The sequence below is a fragment of the Marmota monax genome, unplaced genomic scaffold, assembly GCF_021218885.2.
Source record: "Marmota monax isolate L192 unplaced genomic scaffold, Marmota_monax_Labrador192_F-V1.1 WCK01_AAM20220418_F8-fsc00022, whole genome shotgun sequence".
In the NCBI taxonomy this organism is placed as follows: Eukaryota; Metazoa; Chordata; class Mammalia; order Rodentia; family Sciuridae; genus Marmota; species Marmota monax.
In genome coordinates, this window is record NW_026695215.1 from 14,733,314 (window position 1) to 14,756,876 (window position 23,563).

The 23,563-nt window shown below is 33.8% G+C and overlaps 1 protein-coding gene across 4 annotated transcripts in view; it reads right to left on the bottom strand.

The window, feature by feature from the left end:
* Rasa2 (RAS p21 protein activator 2) overlaps positions 1-23,563 on the bottom strand; it is a 107,319-nt gene that overhangs the window by 18,072 nt on the left and 65,684 nt on the right. For 2 of the 4 annotated variants that reach the window (XM_058574945.1, XM_046431522.1), the window contains exons 10-19: positions 20,931-21,087; positions 20,493-20,641; positions 19,528-19,642; positions 19,041-19,115; positions 18,022-18,145; positions 15,767-15,873; positions 11,165-11,248; positions 10,673-10,750; positions 7,539-7,612; positions 6,917-7,026 (exon numbers count right to left, since the gene is read on the bottom strand). In XM_058574945.1, the coding sequence (XP_058430928.1) occupies positions 6,917-7,026; positions 7,539-7,612; positions 10,673-10,750; positions 11,165-11,248; positions 15,767-15,873; positions 18,022-18,145; positions 19,041-19,115; positions 19,528-19,642; positions 20,493-20,641; positions 20,931-21,087 (1,073 nt within the window). The remainder of the gene's footprint in view (positions 1-6,916; positions 7,027-7,538; positions 7,613-10,672; positions 10,751-11,164; positions 11,249-15,766; positions 15,874-18,021; positions 18,146-19,040; positions 19,116-19,527; positions 19,643-20,492; positions 20,642-20,930; positions 21,088-23,563) is intronic. The other 2 variants (XM_058574946.1, XM_046431523.1) reach the window with 1 other exon arrangement.

Here is a 23,563-nt window from a genome sequence, read left to right on the forward strand (position 1 = left end):
ACAATGCCGTTTTTTTTTTTTTTTTTTTTAAATGTGGTGCTGAGGATTGAACCCAGGTCCTGCCCGTACTAGGTGAGCAATCTACTGCTGAGCCACAATCCCAGCCCGTCTAATTACTTTCAACCTATCTACATGTTTATATTTAAAGTCATATGTTACAGAAAGTACACTACTGGATCTTGCTTTTTTAAAAAGCTAGTCAGTTTGTAATAATCAAATACAGTTCATTTATATTTACTCTAATTATTGATATAGTTGGGTTTAAACCATTATTGTGTTATTTGTTTTCTATTTGCCCCCTCTGATTTTTGATCCTTTGTTCTTCTTTTCTTGCCATTCTTATTATTTTGGGGGTGGGAAGAGGGGTCTGGTTAGTTATACTCATTTTTTTTTACCCCTCTAAGAGTCTGTTATTAATATATAGTCTTAACTCATCAGTTTTCTTAAAATTATTTTTGTGACATTTCATGAAATATAAGATCCTTAAAATAAATTACTTTATCCCCTTCCTTTGTGCTACTATTGTCATACATTTTAAATTCAGATATGCTATAAAACCACAATTCAACATTATAAATTCTGCCTTAAAAAGTTACTTTTTAAAGAACTGAGAAAACAGAAAGATTTTCTTGCATTTATCCACATATTTACTATTTCCTGTGTTCTTCATTGCTTCTTGTGGACCTCAGTTTTCATTTGGTATTATTTCCCTTTAGATTGAAGAATCTCCTTTAGCATTTCCTATCATAAAGCCTGTTGACAATGAAGTCTCTCAGCTTTTATTTATCTAAAGGACATTTTCATATTTGAAGGAAATTTTCATTCAAATAATTCTAGGTTGAGAACTTTTTCCTTCAGCATTTTAAAGTTCGGTGACTTCACACATGAAGTTAGCTGTTAACTGTACTATAGTTTAGTTCCCTTATATGTAACCTGTCTTTTGTTCCTCTGCTTACAAGATTTTTCTTTATTGCTGGTTTGATTGTCATGTCTCAGTGGAGTTTTCTTCATATTCATCATGTTTGTAGTTCACTGAGCTTCCTAGATAATGAGCTTCCTAAATAATGATTCCCCCACCCTACCAATGAGGGAAATTTTAGGCCATTATTTCTTCGAATATTTTTTCTGTCCCATTCTTTATCTATTATTCTTCTGGGATGGTATGACCATGCATGCAAATGCTTGATTGCCTGATACTGTTCCACATTCTGCTTTACCCGCCTTTGTGTTCCTAAGTGGGTCAGTATCCACTGAACCTTTTTCAGGCTCACTGAACCTTTCTTCTGGTATCTCCATTCTGTTGCTAAGAAGCCCAGACGGTGAACTTTTCATTTCATATATTATACTTTTCAATTTGGAAATTTCCATTTGATTCCTTTTCGTAGTTTTCTTCCCCCGATGAGATTCTCCCATTTCTTTACTCATTGTGACGACCTTTTCCATTAAGTCTTTGAAATATTTATAATAATAGCTTTAAAGTCCATGTCTGCCATTTCCAACATGCAGATCATCTAGGATCTACTCCCACTGACTGCATTTTTTCTTGATTGTGCACCATAGTTTCCTGTTTCTTTTCAAGTTATCATGTTTCACTATATACTGGGTATTACAGATGAAATACTACTGAGACTACAAAGTCTTTCCTTTAACAGTTACAACATCAGTTGATCACTCTGAATCTTGGTTTTATATTTTGTTTATACTATATTTTGGCATTTGTTTGTTTATTTTTGTGATAGTGGGGATTCATCTCAGGGCCTTGTCCATGCCAAGTAAGTGCTCTAACACTTTTAAATTTTTATTTTGAGATAGGGCCTAGCTAAGTTCCCTATGCTGGCCTCAAACTTGTAATCCTCCTACCTCAGCCTATTGAGTAGATGGAATTACAGGCCTGTACCACCATGCCTGGTTATACTTTGCTATTCTTTTTTTTTTTTTTATATGAGAGAATTTTTATTTTATTTTATTTTTTTTAGTTTTTGACGGACACAACATCCTTGTTTGTATGTGGTGCTGAGGATCGAATCCGGGCCGCACGCATGCTAGGCGAGCGTGCCACCGCTTGAGCCACACCCCCAGCCCATATACTTTGCTATTCTTAATCCTCCTAAACCACCACCTTTTTAAGATTTCCATGAAAATTCTGGGGTGTTTACTAAACTTTTCTAAGTAAAATTCTAAAGTCTATCTCCCATGAGGAGGACAAAAGCTGAAATCTTTGCTCATCTTTTAAAATTTTTCAGTTATTGCTTTTCATGAGCCTCTTTGGCATTTCCCCTTGCATGATCAAACTAATAGTCATCTATGGATTTCAGATGCAGATTGAATGGCTTCTCTTCTCCTCACCTCCACATCCAGCCTATCTGCCAGCCCTGAACTCCATCCTTTGATATTCAAACTAATAAAACTGCAGGTTTCTGCTTGAATTTTAGCCACTTCACACTGCATAGGCTGGAAGTAATTTTATGGGTATGGGGGAAAGTGTGCACCACCATGCCCACCTCCATGTATTTATTTTTAAAAAGATAACATCATCCCTCTAGTTGTTGGTGCCTCTCTCACTCCTAGTATCTAGTCCTTGAGCAAATCCTCTGATGACTATCTTTAAAAGAGATCAGGAATGGGATCCATTTTTATCACTTCCACTGCAACCAACTGGGTTAAGGCATTATTTTCTCTCCCCTTATTATTGTAATAACGTTTTCAAAAGTAGATAATATCAAATTTTATAGAAAGGAATTTCAAAGACAAATTTGTTAATAACCTATTAGTATGTTTAGTAAAACTTAGAGCTGTGGTTCTCAAAGTAATTCAGATGATAGCACATCTGAAAGACCTGGTGTTCTCTGAAGAACATTTACTAAATGCCTTTATGCCCCCAATAATATGGCCATTACCACAGAGCATGTTAAAAGACTAGGGGAAGAGACTGATAAAAGTAGTGACTATACTGCACCAGATGTTATAAAGCTAGGGGGCTAAGAAAGTACAATAAGGGAATAGCTATACTGAGGTGGCTACAGGCTTAAAATAACATCTATAAAGAGCTGATATTTAATTTGAAGCTTAAAGGACACCAGATTACACAATGGAAGAAGGAAAAAAAGAGGATTTCTAGATAGAGCATATGCAGAAGCATGAATGTAAAAAACACAATTTAAAGGAACTATAAGAGCCAGTTTGGTATGGTCCCATATGGAAAATGCAAAAAATGAGAATGGATGAGTCACAAAGACACTGGAACATAAATAACTTTTAATTTCAGCATACAACTAGGAGAATTTTTCCTTGTAGAATATGACTACATTATAGTATAGTAATATAAAATCATAATCATAAGCACAATCAACATATCAACAAAAAGCTGTCAAGGTAATCATTACTGATACCTGATTGAGTGTTTGATTAACACTCATTTGCTACACATTAATTTAACTATACTGAAGATAATTTGCTTACTATTGCTTATTAGTAACTGTGTAAGTGGACATCAAAAATTCAACAATTTACTGGATAAAAATCCTTAACACTGAGCAAATTCTATTAATTCATTTTCAAGAAAACTGGAAAGAGACCACTTATTTGTTTCTTTGCGGTAGAAATATTGATTCAGAATAATATGTTTTAGCAGGAGATTGAGTGAAAGATTCAATTATGTAAAGCTGTGCTATAGAAAATCTGGGAGGCATTCTTTCAGACACCGTAGTTACACAGTAAATATATCAAGAGATTACTTAACTGGTACCTAGCTACCTAGAAAACAGCAAGGAAACAGGAAGTAAGCAAAACATCTGCTGAACAACCAGGAAATGCAAAGCCCATGTACTTTATTCATAGGGAAAAGTCCTACTAACTTCACTGGAAGCCTTGTAATCTTTTGCATAATTTTAACAAATATAGTTCGGGCACCCTCATTTACAGAAACTTAGCAGCAAAAAGTGGAGGCTGGTGATTGAGATGGGAATAGGATGCTGTGTAATGGTTTCCTGACAACACAAAGAATTTAAGTAGACAGCCTGACCATAATATGAAGAAAACTGCATAATACAAACACAGAGTACATAAAAAGCAGAACAGTCCAGGTCAGCTGGGGAGTAAAGGCATTTAGCTGGAATAAACAGCTGCACACACCCATAAGTAGCCCTGAAAATATCACGAAATCAGAGTACCACATAATAATATTATTAATAACAGCCCCAAGTCAACTAGAAAAAGTAAACTTTCATTTAATGAATTCTTTTATAGAAGTCAGGAAAGCATGTAATGCAGTTTGAGAAAAATTCATCAAAATAGTTAAAACAAAAAGCATGAATGCTTAACTGTGGGCTTCGGGAAATAATCTTAAAACCTCCTATGTCTCATTCCTCCAACATGAAAACAACGCAGTTCCATGGTGTCTGTTTTATACAACAGTGACCTAATTCTATAAAATTTTATCCTCTTAAAGCCATTGGACAGAACAGTGGTTCAAGGTTTATGAACTCCGTGAAATTAAATGCAAAATCTTGTGTCTATGTTCTATGTTCGATTTTCTAGAAGGGCTCATAGCTATTATATAATTCTTAAAGAAGATTATAAACAAATGACTCTAGAGTATTGGTTTAGATTAGAAATGCTTTAAGTGAGGAAAAAGTAACTCATTTATTTAAATGTAAACATAACTAAGTGTACATAATTGGTACCTATGCTTCACAGGTGAGAACACAATCAATATAAGCTGCAATTTCTAAAATATTTGAAATATCCTATCTATATCCCACTGATCTTTGTCTTAGTATTTATCTGCTATAAGAAATGGGGTGTCTAAAAATACAATGCATTTTGTTTTTTACTAATACATTTGGACATATAATTTGGCTAAGCTGTTCCTAAAGAATTATGGAACAAAAATTTTTTTTTTCTTAGCTAGTATGATGGCACATACCTGTAAACCCAGTTACTTCAGAGACTGAAGCAGGGGGATCACTTGAACCCAGGAGTTTCAGAACAGCCTGGGAAACACAGTGAAACTCAGTCTCTTAAAAAAAATTTTTTTTCTTATTATTTTTATTATTTTCGTATTTTTTAAATTATTCTTCTATTCTTATTATTCTTCTAATCTCCAGTGAAGCAGTCTATTTAATTGTGCCTACAGTCTCTCAAAAGTATCTTATATCTGATGTTTGTTATCATTCTAGAATTTATAGTGGAAGCTCTCTTACCAGATCTTCATCTAAGAGACTTGATGGATTAACTAATAAGATTTTTCACTTCCTCTGTAAAATCCACTGAGAGATGCTCATGAGATACTGAATATTTCTGGTCCCTAGGCTATTCTGTTATGCCTACACCTTTCCACTTCCATTGGTTAGGCTATTTTGCTTACCAACTCCATTGGCTTTGCTCCCAAAACTATACCAGTTCTCCATATTGTAAATATTATATAAAGTGACAAAATAAGTCTCTCTACTAATAAGTTTATCATTTATTTGAAAGCCAGGAAAAGACTTTTTTGAAAAGACTTTGAAAAAGAAAACCCATGCCCATACAAATAAAACTGATGTTGGGGTGAGACAGAAGGTAGGAAATTCAGGGTGACTATCCTGAAAATCTAAAAGGATTCTGTACGTGGATTCTCTTTCAGATCTAGATTCACTTTGGAAAAAAATTCAACCTGAAAACTGAAGCATCAGAAATATATTTACACAAAAAAGACAAAGGAGGAAGTACAATCTATACTCCAGTCTATACTGTTGTACTCAAAGACTGGGGTTCTTTATCCAAAGACGGTAAACAAATAGGCTGAGGTCCTGGATTCAATCCTCAGCAACACACACACACACACACACACACACAACCAAAACTAAACAAAATGCTAAAAAATTATAAATACTAAGAATAAGCATCTTTTTGTTTTATTTTTTAAATGATTCTTTACTCAGCTTCTTGGTTAAGTGAATATCTTAGGATCCTGATCACTTCAGATGAATGAGATTCTACTATTTGTGATCTAGGGCCTTGACACTATAATTATTCTTGCTAAATTATCAGTAGCTAATGGTCTTCTGTATGTAGATGCTTTACGACAGATAATGCTTTAACTGTAGACAATGCCTTACCCTCTCAGGGACAAATTGCCTCTCTATACCTCTCAATCACACTGTAGAAAGACGGCTTTCTTTACCCTAATAGCCCATTTGTGACAACAGTCTTTTTAGGAGGCAAACTATTAAAAACCTCCATCTTGGGTTAGGCTGGGCAATAGCTTACAATGAATCTGACAATTGTACAGGGACCACAATCTATGGTATGACTGTGGTGAATTTTAGCTGATGTCTTCTAAAAAAAAAAAAAAGAAATTACAGAAATAGTCCTGTTCGTTTGATATTGAATCCTACTGATATGCCTAAGAGTTAAAGTAACTTCCAAGTACTAAGGTGTTTAACTGTTCTTCCTTCTATACTGACTAGAACAATAGGAATTTACCAGGGTATTTCAGAAAACAAAACATACTGAAAAAAATGTCATTTCTAGTAACACAAGAAATTCAATGTGTGCAAAAAATATAATTTACATGGTGTCACTTGTCAGCTATCTATTTTATTCTTTATATCACCATGAGACATTTTACTACTATGAAAGAATTCACTATAGTGAATTAAGAAACAAAAAGGAGGGGCTGGGAATGTGGCTAAGCGGTAGCGTGCTCGCCTGGCATGCGCGGGGCGCTGGGTTCAATCCTCAGCAGCACCTAAAAATAAAATAAAGATGTTGTGTCCACCGACACATCATATCCACTAAAAAATAAATACTAAAAAACTCTCTCTCTCTCAAAAAAAAAAAAAAAGAAAGAAAGAAAGAAAGAAAGAAAAGAAACAAAAAGGAAAGCTTCACTGAGAACTGGAGGGAAAAACCCACAATAAAGCATAAACACAACCACCTGGCTGTTTGTGGTAGGTGAGCTCCCTGCTGGTTAAGCAGAACCACCGTTTCTTGAAATTCTTTTTTCCAATTCGAGTTCTTCCCTGAGCTCTTTTATTCATTTCACTGTCAAAACAAGAGGTAAATATTTAGCTACAAAATTAAATTGGTTCATCCATAACAAAGAATGATCCTTTAATTTTAAATGACATGCAAAATTGTAATAAGTATATGACAATATTTTTGCTATTTATGATTCTTGTATTTATTTTGGTGGTACTAGGAGATGAAGTCTTTAATTAATATAGTATTTAAAATTATGCTACATACAGAGTAAAAAGGGCCAAATAAGGAATCGCCCCCTTAATTTCCTATCATGATTAGCTTACTTTAAAACTGAATAACGCTGTCACTTTTTCTAACTATTCTAATACCTATTTCACTGAAACAACATGGGATTATTATGGACAGGGAGTTGTGGCCCTCTGTTAATTTGAAGGACAGTGAGGGTGACCTACCTGACTAATGTGACCTAGGCAGTCCTAGCATAAGAACAGAAACTCATTCCTAGACCCATGCTCTTTGTATTTAATGTTTACACTGAAACATAACTTTCATGTCTAGTTTCATTCAATTACCCTTCTTTCAGGTGCACAGGCTCGCTTGTACCACTGGACTCTTTAGTTTCAGTCGATGAAATTTCATCCAAGAACTAAATGGAGAAACGGGCAAATATTACACCATGCAAAAAGGTACATCATAAAAAAAAAAAATTCAGTTTAACTTACATGCCATTGGTTATATTGGAAACTTAGGACTTAATAGGCTTATACTCCTTATTACTCTTAAAAGTGTCCTGGTACGGATACCAAATTATATAGTTATTGTGAATAAGAACTCCCCAGGTTTTCATCCCAGGGATGCAAGGTTGGTTCAATATCCGGAAATCAATAAATATTATTCATTATATCAACAGGCTTAAAGCAGGACCAAGACAGGGATACCAACTTTCACCACTTCTATTCAACACAGTCCTCGAATATCTCTAGCCAGAGCAATCAGGCAAAAGAAGGAAATGAAAGGGATACAAATAGGAAAAGGAGAGCTAAAACTATCTCTGCTAGCTAAGGACATGATTCTATATTTAGAAGACTCAGAATACTCCACCACAAAACTTCTAGAACTCCTAAAACAGGATAAAAAATTAACACTCATAAATCAATTGTGTTCCTAAACTCCAATGACAAATCAGCTGAAAGGGAAATTAGAAAAACCATCCTATTCACAATAGCTTCTATAAAAAAAAAAAAAAAAAAATTCCCTGGGAATTAATCTAACAAAAGAGATGAAAGACTTTTACAATGAAAATTACAGAAAACTAAAGAAAGAAATTGAGGGGCACTTTAGAAGATGAAAAGACTTCCCAGGTTCTTGGCTAGGCAGAATTAGTATTGTCAAAATGACCATACTACCAAAAGTGCTATACAGATTCAATGAAATTCCCATCAAAATTCCAATGATGTTCTACATGGAAATAGAAAAAGCACTAATGAAATTCATCTTGAAAAATTAGCAATAGCCAAAGCAATCCTTATCAAGAAGGCATCACAATACCAGACCTAAAATTATATTATAGAACTCTAGTAACAAAAACAGCATGGCATTGGCACCAAAACAGTAAATAGATCAATGGAACAGAATAGAAGAAACAGAGATGACCCCACAAAAATATAGTACCTCATACTAGACAAAGGCACCAATAATATACATTGGGGAAAAGATAGCCTCTTCAACAAATGGTGCTGAGAAAATTGGAAATCCTTATGTAGCAAAATGAAATTAAACCCCAATCTCTCACCCTACACAAACTCAGCTTAAAGTAGATCAAGGACCTAGGTATAAGACCAGAAATCCTGAACATACTAGAAGAAAAGGTAGGCCCAACTCTAACATATGGGCACAGGAACTGACTTCCTCAATAAGACCCCTAAAGTGCAAGAAGTAAAATCAATAATCAATAAATAAAATGGTATCAAATGAAAAAGCCTATAATAGAATGGGAGAAAATCTTTACGACCTGTACCTCAGATACAGCATTAATTTGCAGGATATAGAAAGAAATAAAAAAACTTAACACCAGAAGAAAACCAAATAACCCAATCAATAAACAGTTAAAAGATCTGAATAGGCACTTCCCAGAGGAAGAAGTAACAAATATATGAAAAAATGTTCATCATTTCTAGAAATCAGAGAAATGCAAATTAAAATTGAGATTTCACCTCACTCCAGTCAGAATGGCAATTATCAAGAACACAGCAACCACAAATGTTGGCAAGGATGTGAAGGAAAAGGTACACTCAATTGTCCCACACTGCTGGAAAAATTCCAGAAAACTTGGAATGGAACCACCATTTGACCTAGTTACTCCACTCCTTGGTTTATACTACAGTGATGCAGCCACATCAATGTTTATAGCAGCTCAATTTCATAATAGCTCAGCTACTGAACCAACCTAGGTGCCCTTCAACAAATCAATGGATAAAGAAAATGTGGTATATATACACAATAGAGTATTACTCAGTCATAAAGAAGAATGAAATTTGCCAGTAAATGAATGAAACTGGAGATTATCATGCTAAGTGAAATAAGCCAATCCTAAAAAAACCAAAGGCCAAATGTTCTCTCTGATATGTGGATGCTAATCCCGAGCAAGGGAGGATGGGGAGGGGAAGAATAGAAGTTCATTGGATTAGACAAAAGGGAATGAAGGGAGAGGAGAAAAGTGGGGAATAGGAAAGACAGTAGAATGAGTTAGACATCACTTTCCTATGCTCATATATGAATACACGACTTGTGTAATTTCACATCATGTGCAACCACAAGAATGGGATCCTAATTAGAGTAGTTATACACCATGTATATATAATATGTCAAAATATACTCTACTTTCGTGTATATCTAAAAAGAGCAAATAAAAAATGTATTTCATATATTTGCTTAAAAAGACTAAAGAAATTAAAGACATTCAAAACATTCTCAACTTTGAAGCACATAGTTTCTTTTTGTTTCAACCCTCATGTTAGGATGGTATATACTATAGCCATCTGAATATTTTAATTTTTTGGTAACATACCTTTGGTTACTGCCACAAATGTGTTACTCATTAAATGTTCAATAATTCATATATTTTTACTATGGTAATTAAATGTCCCTTATATTACAGGCACATTAGGCCTTTACCCCTAGACCAGGGGTTCTCAACTAGAGGCAATTTTATTCTTCAGAGACTCTTAGAAACATCTGGAGCATTTCTGGTTGTGAAAACCAGGGATGTACTGACATTTTAGGTATATTGCTAAACATCCTATAATTAAAACAGGTCAGTCCTATACAATCAAGAATTATCTGGCTCCAAATAGTGTTACTGTCAAGAAACCTTAACTATGGAAATTTTATAATTTGTGGCAAGAGTAGCTGTTCCTAAAACTTCTTTAGACACTGTTTTAGTGGAAAAACTCATGACTTTTTTTTTCTTTTTTTTGCAATATTGGGGATTAAATCCAGGACCTTGTGCATGTTAGATAGATGCTCTATCGCTCACTAAGCCATCCCCCTCCACTACAAAACCCATAGCTTTTTATGAGAGGAAAAGTTGGTGGTGGTGGGGGAGAGTATTTTTGATGGATAGTTTAAACATTCTTTTTTTAAACTGGAGGTTGACTCCTAGGAATAATAATATGACATGCCATTATTTTCAGAAAAAAAAACATACCTTTTTAACTGCTATAATATATCCTTCTTCTTGAAACATTTTGAAAAATTCACACATGAATGTCTCTTTGAAACTTGACTAAGAAAAAACAGAGAATTTATGGGTAAGTAGAGAACTAAGAAAATAATGGACTTTATTTTAAGCTGAGGATTAAGGGTTGAAAGGGTTTGATTATATATATCCAGATAATAGGGATTGGAGCTGAGGACTTCTTTTAAAGATGGTAGGAGATTATGGCATAGATGGTTAGATAACCAGATTGCTCCTGAAGTTACTTACTGGACTTCTCCCTCCTCAGGTGTGTCAAGATGAGTAAAACTGTCTTTTTTAATAGGTGACTAAGATGCAACATCTACCTAAAAGATAACTATTGCATCTATGTGTATATAATTTTTCCCCTCCCCAGTTTTGATTTTAATATGGAAGGAGGTAGGTGAATCATAAGATAGAACAATAATTAGAAGTGTGAAAAGAAAATATGTGAAGACTCACCTTGCTTTTGGAAAGGCTCCCCCAGCTTCCCAAAGTTTGAATGGTTTTTGAGATGAGAGTTAATGTCCTAATTGTCTGTGCATCCTAGAGAATTCAAGAAGACCAAAATTCTCTTTAAGTTTTCAAGAAACACAATTTGTATAAAAAGTAGAGTGAATGAGCTACATGTCTCTAAAACAGTGACTCAAAAGAGTTCATTCAAATCACCAACATAGATAATATAAACAAGGCGGCACACAACTCACTGAACTAAGGAATTAGGAGACTGAAGAAGGCACATGTAATTGAAAATTCCTCTCACAGTAATTATATTTAATGATTGATGTGTTACTTCTGAAAGCCATAATTTAACTAATACTATAAACAAGTTATTTTGTACAATATGGAAAGTATCTACCTGACAAATCATATTCGTTTTTGGAATGTTGACTGTTATCTACTTTTCTCTAACTTATAACTTAAAATAGTAGTTTCCAAATTTTCTGAGCTCAATCCATTTAGCATATTCAATAATTTATATGGCTTCCGCAATCAACTCTTTTCACCATGAAAGTAAAGACATAAAGCTAGACTAGGAAATGAGTAGTCACCCCATTCACTTAGAATCTTACTCGAAGGTAACTATTTGGTCTATTATCTAGAGTGTTTTTACAGGCCTGCCTACCTGAAAAAAGTAAATGTAAATAAAATTGATCAAATGGTGTTCTCTCATGAGTTTTGTTTTTCGTGGAGCTGAAGATTGAACCCAGTCCTCACACTTGCTAGGTGAGAGCTCTACCCCTGAGCTATTCTCTAGCCCCTTCTCATAAGCCATTGTTCTTTATTTTTATAAACTGAGATATAATTTACATACAGTGAAGTGACTAGGTCTTAGATGTATAGCCTGCTGAGTTTTCACCAATCCACATATCCATGGAATCAACTACACCCCACCAGGACACAGACCATTTTTCTTTGTTTTAGGGATTCAAAGTAAAACAATACCTTCCATTAAAAGAAAATTCAGGAAAATTTAGATGTAGACAAGTATAATTCCTTAATTTTCTTAGTATCCCCACAATGAAAATAGAATCTGCACAATGAAAATACCCACAATGAAAATGAAAGAGGAAGAAAAAATCAGGATGTGAGGCAATCTGGAAAAGAAGGACTATCTGGGAAATGACCTCTGTAAGATACTTACAAAACAGTTACAGAGCTGGATTAAGGTTAATCAGAAAATACTTTAGTTGGAACACCCAGGTTCCATTATGTCTATGAAAGGCCCTAAAATTCTCCGCCTTTTAAGAAAGTAATATTCTTCAGGTGTCCTGGTAAACTGAATTTGAACTGAATTTCACTAAGACTTTTCCAGTCAAATTTTGTTTTAAATTCAGTGGTTTAGATTACTTCTTCCTTGAATCAGTAAAAGGGAACAAAACATTTTATTCAATTTCAGAACAGCAGAAGCTTATTTACATCAACATGGTCTTCCATACTGTTTGACAATTATATCACTCTGGCTGCTGTTGATTCCCTGATGTACTTTCTGTATAAGCTGTACTAAATTTTCCCCTCACTATAATTTTTCACAGATGAATCACAGATGATCAGGATTTACCTACTCAATGGCACCTACTACACATCCTGCCACTGGCACTCACTAGATGCTATATAACATTTATTAAATTAAAACGTTGAATTTCTCACCCCAAACTAACCTAGTAACCATTCTCCTATCCTTTTTCCTTGTATTAGGTTAAATCATATGAAAGTGCTATTATTTGTCTATTTCTGGTCTACAGAAACATTTTTCATATGGTTCACCATGATCTTTCAATCTTTTCTCCAAGGTTTATTTTACTGCTTTTTCTTTTTAAAGACACTCTTTCTGAATCCTATGGGATATTGATCTGGTAGTATATCCCTTCTCTCTTCAATTTCTCCCTCTATTTAAACCACACTCATCATTTGATAAGCTCTCACCATCTTTCATCATTCACTCACTTACTCACTTGAGCATTTACTTGTCCTAGACACTGTGCCATGTGATTAGGATACACAAATCTGGAACATATTCCTGTTCTGCTCTTCATGTATTAATAGCCCACAAGTGAAGACTGTACACAGATGTTCATACAACAGCATGAAAAATGTCATGACTAGGAGAGCCACACAATACTACAGGCACAAGACAGGCATACAACCAGACTAGCAGGTTAAAAAAGTCTGCCTTGGCTGGGTCTTAAAAGGAGCTATTAATGAGAGAATGGCAGTAGAGAAGGATAGTCCTTTTCTTCATTTTGCTGTTAAACTTCTCAAAAGTGGTCTACCATGTCACTGTTAATATCATCCGTAAATTAAAAAAAAAATCATTCATACACACACACACACACACACAAACACGCATATGCATGTGTATATTCCTGAATTTGTCAGTGTCTTTTAGCAGCCGGGAAAGCTCACTTTTGATATATTTTCTAGGATAAACTATATCTATCTACTCATTCTTTCATCTTCTGCAATCTGACTTGCTTCTCTTCTACTCTATTAAAATACTTTCTCACAATTCAATGAATTTCTAGGTATAAAATCCACCAACTTTTCATCAGTTCTCCAAACTACTCGGTACCCCTCAATACTGGTCTTGACAATGTCATCATAGCTGGTCACTGGGATCATTCATTGCCTGCTCTCAAGTTTCTATAGCAGAATCAACCTATCTAAACTCCTTACTTGGTACTAAGCTAGCTTTAAATTTATGTATAGAGTTTTAGATTGTTTATCATAAGTATTGTCCTGTTAATGACAATTAGACTCAAAGGTTCTTAAAAAAAAGCAGAAATGTGGTTCAAGCCTCACCAGGAATGACGAAAGAAAGAAAAAATTACAATAAAATTGGAGATAAAAGCAAATAATAAAATTATATAGCAGTTTTGAAGCAGTCTTTTTGGAATACTTATTGGAAAATAGTGACCTAAAACACAGTCTATGATTAAAAGGATTTAATTTCAACATCTGTTACAGGAATATGGAATTCCAAGTCTAAGTACAAGACAGAGCCACGGGTTCAGAGGTGGGAGTTCTGTTTGTGTACAAAATGCTGCTACCAAGGTTTCACTGCCCCAGAGGTCTGTATAACTTAAGTAACAGAGGAAACAGAAAGGACAGCCCTGCGAACAAAGGCCCGCTCTGTGTTATGACTATGCAGAACATTTGTCCTTTGAGAAGAAAGGGTATGTTGCTGTCACTGCAACGTGGTTCTATTTAGTTTTCACAAAATTAAATGAGTAGCCAAGGTCATGTAGCTATCCAGAAAGAATGATTACTCAACCCAGTTTAACTCTAAAACGTACATGTCTTCCCTACATTGTATTTATTACTTAATAAGCAACTCTTCTGGACTGTGAAATTCTTGAGGGCATTGCCAGTACTGAGCATAATATTTAATACAGCACAAGTCCTTAATGTCTATCTTAGAGGTTGGAAGAAACAGGGTTAAAAACTCAGACTGAAGACTGAGTTAGAATATTTCAGTCCAAATTGAGTAAGATCTAATCAGTTATTTATTGTGTGATCCTAAAGAAATTACTGTATTGTGATTTCCTTACTTGTACCTGGGTGTGATAAAAGAATTTATTCCAAGTCTTACTAGGAGAACTAAAGCAGTTAGAACAGGCATAGCAGAAAGTAAGCACTAAATAAATGCTATTATTTATTATATGAATAAGACCTTCAGGGGGCTATGGCTGTGACTCAAGTGTCAGAGTGCTTGCCTAGCATGCATGAGGCATTGGGTTCGATTCTTAGCACTACATACAAAAAAAAAAAAAAAAAAAAAAGCAAATAAAATAAAGGCATGCTGTCTATCTACAACTATAAATAAATAAATAAGGCTTCAGAACAAAAAGACAGTAAGCTTTAAAAAATTTAAATCTCATATATTTACAATACTACCTCAGGTAAATAAAAAGTAATATATGGAGCTACCAAATTATGTTCCAACAGAAGATCCTACATTTTTCAAAAATGAAGGGCTGGGGATGTGGCTCAGTGATAGACCACTTGCCTAGCATATATGAGGCACTGGGTTTAATTCTTAGCACTACCTAAAAATGAATAAATAAAATAAAGGTTAAATCTACAACTTAAATTTTTTTTTAAATGAGCCTATTTAGAGTTCTCTGAGATTTTTAAATATCCACAAGACTAAAGTATTTTAATAAACTAGTAAAACAATTTCTGTTAACAACCACTCAAAACAACCACCACCACAATCAAAATGAAATCTGTAACTAACGAGGTTAAAACAAAAAACCAAAAAAACCTTGTATTATGAAAATTTACAAACACACACAGCAGAGAGAAAAATATAATGAATCCCTTTTGTGCTCATCACCAATAATTTTCAGAATTTTATCACTCCTGTAAAAAAAAAATCTCTTAACAAGTAAAAATTTTAATCTTATCTAAAAGATTGGCTGATGGCCAAGAAAAATGTCAAGTAAATTTAAGTATCAATTATAAGAAAACAAGAGTCAAGTGAAATTGGCTTATTTTATCTTTCCTTCATTCTACTAAAAATAAATAAAAATGGAATAAAGCTTTGAGAAGAACACTTACTGGATGATGAGGTCGCAAATGAAAAGTATGAGGTGATACTACGGCTACAGCAAAGAAACGAAGAAATACAAAGCTGCTCACTGCAGAGTACTGAACATGAGGGTCATCTGCAGGAAAAAAATGGTGAAATGTCACGCACAAAACACTGAATTAAAAAACAAAGATGATAAAGTAAAAAAGCATAAAAACATGTAAACTAAGTTGGAGAGCAATATAATTTGTCTAATAAGAACCGAGTTGATGAAATGATAGTAATGATTATGACTAAATTAAAAGAACACTACATGCCTAAAATAATCTGAAAGAAATAATATTCAAGAAAATGAAAGGCAAAGCCACTAAGCTTTTAGAAAGATTTTAATTTGAAAAAAATACCTCCTTCCTCATCTACCAGAAGTAACTCTTGAAACTATAACAAAAATAAAAGTAGTTATCTAGCACTGCCTAGTGGTAACACTGAAATCCCTTTCAGTTTTAGGTTATTGTTAATTCCTCCCTAAAAATCTTGCTGATATCAAGATTTCTGAATAATTAAAAACAATTTGTCAGACATCTTTACTTTGAAAAGCTATCAACATTTCATATTAAAATGCAGATGAACTGAAGACTACTGGTGGCTTTGATCATTCATCTACAGCATTTGTTTCAGACTAAACACCTAACATGACAATCAGATGGTAGAGAAGTAGGTGGTGAGAGAAAGAATCTCTGGGTATGAGTCAAGTTTTAACTCTTTATAAATCACTCAACAGATAACCACGACCAAGTTGTTTAATTTATTGTTCTTTAATAATACTTGCTCTCCACCCCCCAGCCCTCGGCTGCCTGTCTACTCTCCATCCATATTCCCAGGGTAGTAAGAATAAATGAGAAAATATGAAAATATTTCATAGCAACAAAATTACCAATACTGGGGTAGACTGACAATATGAAGACCTAATAATAGTGATGCCAACAAAAAGATAGTTAAAGGGATACAGTTGAAATTATAAAGAAATCATAAGGTGTGTTTTAGATCATTTATATAAACAGATTTAAGGCCAAGATCACTGGGCAGTTAGAGTACAGTGATTAGCAACCATGCTTTGAAGTAGGCAAGGCCCAGGTTTGAGACTTACTCAATCTCACTTGACCTTGGGTTCATTATTTAACTAATAGGAGTGGTAATCACCTCAAGCAGTGTTGAAAGGATGCTCTGGGCTAGCACTGTGCCTGTTAGCTCATTAAATAGTTACTATGGTTAGCATGATCTAATTCACTATTTTAAAAATATAACTGACTCAGCATTTCATCTTCTCATATGTTAATGTCTCTATACCCTTTATTTTTGTTATAAGGACTAAATTTAGCATACTTATTTGAGGTTAATGCTTATGTCTTTACTATAAATAGCCAAGATATCCAGATCTGAACTTATCTTCAAGTTAGACAACTCAGCCATACCACTTTAGTACTGAGTAAATTAAGCACAGGGCAGATAAACATATACATTTAAAATAATAAAATAGCAAAATCTCTTCATTTGGCTACAGAAATAAACTTACAGTTTCACATAGCTGGGAAAGACTGATAATTTAAGTAGCTCCCTCACCTCCATTATATACAGATCTGGAAAGACAGCTATAGCCAGTATATTTACATATCAGAGATGTACTGAAATTAAGAGTTCTTCCAAGTACTGACAGTACAAGAGAAACTTATAATTTTATGAAATATTTCCAAACAAAGTCTTAACATAATACTTTTCTAGGCAACACTCTACCATTGAGCTACATCCCCAGTCCATAGCTGAAATGTTTCCAATGTTAAAGACCATTTCTGTAAAAACATCTCACCACCAAAACCTTAGCATTCTCAAAACTGTCAAATCTAGTCAACTGTATGGAACTAAAAATTATCACTATTTGAATACATGCATCCAGAAAAGAAGGTTAAAATAACAAAGATTTTTTTGTTATATTTAACAAACTCATAAGCATATGGTAGGTTTACCTATAGTTCTAAATTTTTGTGTTTCTTGATTTGAATTGTTCTTTATATAATACAGTTGCCATTATATTGAACTAAATGGACTATGTGTTTTGAGATTATAAGAAAAATAAACCAGATGTCTCAGGAAAAAGCAGGAATTATTTTCAAAAACTAAAGAAAACTGTACCTATGAATCTTAAACATTTCACACAAACCAAAAACATACAATTCCTACCGAAAATGTAGTACATCAAATGCTATAGTTAGTAAAATAAGGCACTTACTAGGAAATCTCTGAGTAGCCATTTGCCTCAGAGAATAAAAGATATCACACATTACAGTGGGGCAGCTCATACTTGATCTTACAATTGTACTAAATAACTTGTCCACATAGTAACGCAGATTTTCCTGCAAAATTTAAAAGGAAACATTAAGATTTGACTTCCACACTTCTTCAACAATCTTTATGGGAAAAAAAATGCACTGAAAATGAGACTTACTGGACAGTCACTATCTAGTATTCTAAAACCCTGTTTCCCTTCTCTAATCTCATTCAGTTAAAGGGCAATTAACAGTCTGACCTAATTTAATCAATTAAATTTAGACTTGTTAGGCATAAGAGGTGACCATAAGAATAAACTTCATAGGAAGCTAGAGAAAATAAAATGATGGAAAGGGAAATAACTCAAGATATGCGACAACAGGACAATGTGACACTATTATTCACAACAATGAAAACTTGTGAACCCTAATATATAAGTTTCCCAGAGGCAACTAAAAATATTGACTGACCAAGTCAATATGCTACTTAGCCTTATCAGTCTGACCTGCAAGGAATAGTCAGAATGTAGGCTGCAACTAGATATAGCCTAGCTCCACAACTGTTACTAAAACCAAGAATGAGATAATCAGAAACAAAAACAGAGTGAAACCACTGACGTAAAATTCTTAAAAACTAGTCCTGGGCCTGCCATAGTGGAAAATGCCTATAATCCCAGAGACTAAGAAGGCTCACAAGTTCAAGGCCAGTCTGGGCACCTTAGTGAGATCCTGTCTCAAAATTAAAAAAATATGAAGGTATAACTCAGTGGTAGAGCACCTCTAGGTTCAAGCTTCAGTATCACAAAACAAACAAACAAACAAACAAAAGCTGGTCCTAGGGGATGCTATGAATAGTAGGCTAATGCAAAAGTAAACAAAAGTAAACAGCACTGCTTCCTTTCACAGAGCATTAATGCAACATAATGGGAGACTGGTGCATCATTAAGACCCAATTTTTAATGCAGGCATGATAAGAACTTACCTTATTGTTTTCTACATTATCTCCCTCTTTCAATTTAATAGGATCAATTTCACAGGATTTTGAGGATTCACATATCTGGAAAATAATTTCTCAGTCAGTGTTCTTTTCTAAATAATTTGACAAAATGAAAATAATTTTTTCTCTGATAAATTAATGATAAAAATTAAAACTGCAGCAAAGTTGAAAGCCCCCATCCAGAGATAATATATAAAAGTATACAGTTTTCCTAAAGAACTATATCAAAAAGTATTTCTCATATCTTTGAAACTCTAGCTAAAACAGAACTACAAAAACAAATCTTTATGTAGATTACACTATAATGTGCCTTGAGTAAAAATCCATTGAAATTAAGGTAAATAATCCACTTCTCAAGTGTTTAGCCTTATTCTTTCAATAAAATGGACAGATCCTTCCCATCCACAGACAGCTTGTTGAAAGAGAAACTGTAACAAGGCCAGGGGCTAACATTACAGGAAGTGCACTCTACCTCATCTAGAGTAGATTTTAAGGTTACTTTCAGGTAGTGCCCTCCCACTATTTTCATCATCTCATCCAGACATCGGGTAGCCAGAGAGTTTCCTCTAAAAATTGTGTTTGCATCTCTGAAACAGAAATAGAAATAAGTGAAATCAGTGTAGTAAAAAAGGTTGTAAAATCCATATGACATATTTGACTTTGGTCAGAAAATTTTTACCATCTACTTAAAAGCTTGGTACTACAGGGGCTGGGGTTGTGGCTCAGTGATAGAGGTCTTGCCTAACAAGTGTGAGGCACTGGGTTTGATCCTAAGTACTACATAAATAATTAAAACTAATTAATTAAAAAAAAGATATTTCCATTATCTAAAAAAAATATTAAAAAAGAAAAGCTTGCTACTATTAGTTTTTCAAATTTACCAAAATTACTTTCTAAAAATATTTGAAAATTCAGGTAGCAAAAAGAAAAAAATCATGTTCATGAACCAAAAACATACAATGTTTTTTGTATGTGTCTCTGTATGTTTACATGCCCATAAAATAGACACTAATACAATGTGTCTCTGTGTGTTTACATGCCCATAAAATAGACTCTGGAAGGACTGGGAAACCACTGGTTACTTGTTATAAAGTCATGTTTGCATATAAGGGTTCCACATAATGGAAAATGGGGCAAAACAACTTCTGTCCTAGTAGTTTATTTGTGACATGTGAATCGTTATACTGATTAATAACACTAACAAAGAATTTCAGTGTGTGAAAAAAATTCCTTTATCAGTTGTTATTCTTACTATTGTGGATTTGTCTGTAACCTAAAAGGAATGGCTTTTGCTATTTCCTATGCATTTCTTTTCAGCCAAATTATATAGTAGGGCTGGTTAATACAAAAGAACTCAGACCATAGAAACAACTCAGCATAAACTAAGGTCCAATTTTAATGATACATAGTTAACATTTAATAAAATATAATTCTTACTGGGTATCCTTCAAGTCTAATTCCGCCACTGCTGTGACAAAAGGAACAAGTTTATTATGGTGCAGCAGCAATCGTACAAGAGGCAAAACTGCATCATTTTTATCTCGACATATTTCACCCAAAATGTAAGCAGCTGAGGCAGATATTGGCTAGAATACAGAAAGGTAGGAAAAAAAGCACAAAATCAAGAAAACATAATTATGTTCAATCACTAACTTATAAACAGAATTCAAATGTTCATGTATCTGTTTATAGAAAATTTAATTTCCTAAATTTTTATCAGAGAATAAATCTGCATACATTGCAATGAATACTCTGGTTCAGATAAATAAATACACTTTTTCAAAAAAGCTGACACTCTGATACCTTTTCTTCATCATTTCAGAATTAGCTTGGCTTTTTTTATATTAAATCATATACTGAAAATTTCTAAAGTACCTGAACATCTGGTGATTTTAGCAGCAAAGTTTTCAAAGGACCATAGTACTCTGAAGGAAGCACATAGTCTTCTGTATAACATATATTTAATCGAAGAGATCCCAAGTCATCAATTTTGGATGACTTGTTTCCATTATCTCGTGGCTGTAGCAAGTACCTAAAGTAAAAATACAATCAATTCCATGCATTGGTAACAAGCATCCAAGCAAGTTAGGTAAATAAATTAAGCTTAAAAAAACAAACTAGGGCTGGAGGTTTAGCTCAGTGGTGGAGTATGTGATTAGTATGCATGAGGACTGGGTTCAGTCTCCAGCACCCAAATAAAATAAATTAAATAAACAAACTGAAAAGTCAACCCTGAAGTTAAAGCTAGGGCACTTCTTAGTATTAGGCTAGGAGGCTTGATACAGATTACATATTGCACTAGAAAGCTGTAAGCAGATTTTTATCCTGGAAATAAAAACATGAAAAATAAAAAATTAAGATCTCAAAGGGATTAGTTAAAGAGTTTATTAGCTTGCTATTTTAGAAAGAAAATGTAAAACTTACTTAAATTCAATGTATTTGTCAAAAATAAAATTTTGAAATTTGACAAACTAAATTTAAGAAAGAAGCATTTGGATGAAATAGATAAAATATACTGAGAGTGTGACTTTGTTTTTGCTTTTTATTTTTTGGCACTGGGGATTGAACTAATGGCTTTGCATATGCTAAGTATGTGCTCTCCTACTGAGCTACACCCCTAGCCTTGTGACCTAGTTTTAAAGTAAATTCTATATGTAAAAATTTTGACTTTGTTAGTGATTAAAGATTTTAAATAGCTTTTTATATTATTAAAAGGGTAACAATAATTATAGTAAAATGTTTTTTTTTCCAGACATCATACCAACATAGTTTTTATAAGTAAAATGCAAAAAAAACCCAAAAAACAAAAAACTATATGCAAAAACAGACACAACTTTAAATACCTCAGGAAAGAAATGTTTACAAGTTGAGAGAATGCTGTAGGATTCAAAACCAGAAATCTAAATTTTAAAAAAACTTTTTATCATGGAAGTTTTACATGCATATAAAAGCAAAGAGTACACTGAACTCCATGTATCTCATCACCTAACTCCAACAGTTACCAGCTCAAGACTAATCTTGTTTCAGTACTCTCCAATTTCACTCCTGCTTTATTATTTTAAAATGATTTCCAGGTATCTTATAGTTTCATGCATTACTTTAAAACCCATCATTATTCACTTAGGATTCAAATTCTTACAAATTTATCATAAATAGCTTTATATAATTTGTTCAAACCTAAAAAGGTATACAGATGATAATTCATTAATAGTGTTCATGTTTCTTTTAATTTACAGATTTCTTCCACTCCCCACAAGAATCACGTACTTTGATCTGTTCTGAAGCATTCTTCACATTTGGGATGTTCCTTTGTCCTCTCTGTATTTCCTATATATTGGTAGTTAGATATAGAGGCTTGTTGTTTGGGCAAGAATGCTTCATTGGTAGTGTTGTATAGTTCCACCAAGCGGTACTAATATCTGCTTTCTCTTTTGGGGATTTTAGTGGCCACTGATGATCACTATCTAGAGTCATTAACCACCCAAATTAATCATTATTGTAATTTTTATATTTCTATCATTCCGCTTCACTTATTAGTTGGAATGCTTTTTATAAAGGAACCTCAGTAGTTTTGATATTTTTATATTTATCAGCTATGGTTTCCCCCACTGGACTAACTTATTTAAAGATAGAACGGAGAAGGACTTAATAGAATGCTTATTAGCTTTGAGAAAGATATCATTAAGACAGAAAAGAGAACCACAGAATCAACCAAGCAAAATATAAAAGACAAAGAGATATTACAGGGAGAAGAAATTATAGAAACTGTGTCACTACCCTTCTATTAGACCCCCCAATAGAGGAATTCCTATCTTGAAAGATCAACCTTCAGAATCACTTTCTGATTTGAGAAACACTGATGTAAAGATATGGCTAAAAATAACTGGAAAAAAGCCTGTTAGCAAAGGTGACTGAAGGACCTCTAAGTCCAGCTGGCTGATCATGAAACATCCTGACAAGGACATAACTTTGGTCAATTTCCCACAATCCAGGATAAGTCTCTGCAGCCTTGCAAATTCCAGCATCTAGCTTTATCAGCATATCTAAAAGTGAATGTGAACTGCAAAAATGGAGTGCAAAGCCTGATATACTTGAAGAAGCTCAATAAATTTATGAAAAGAAATACAATGGCCAAGTGGCATAGGTACCTGCATTATTTGGCAGCCAATATTTATGGAATTATTTATTATGGAAATGTTCATTCATAGACAGAAGAGTGCTAACAGTAATAATGAACATTCCCCCAGCCCCCCACCTGCTCTAGCACCTCCCAGGCACTCACCCTTTGGCTTTAACAAATTTCACCATGTACCATAGTGTTTTCATCTATATCCCCTATTTTAACTAATATATATGTCGTTTTAACCTGTAGGTAAACTATATGGAAAAGCAAATTATCAAAAAGGTGGTGTGTTAAGTACAGAGACACAAGAAGAGTTAAATAGTCTTAAGAATCTCTCAGCTAGACACTAGTCTTGCCAAAGAAATAGTGATGCTTCTAGGCCAGA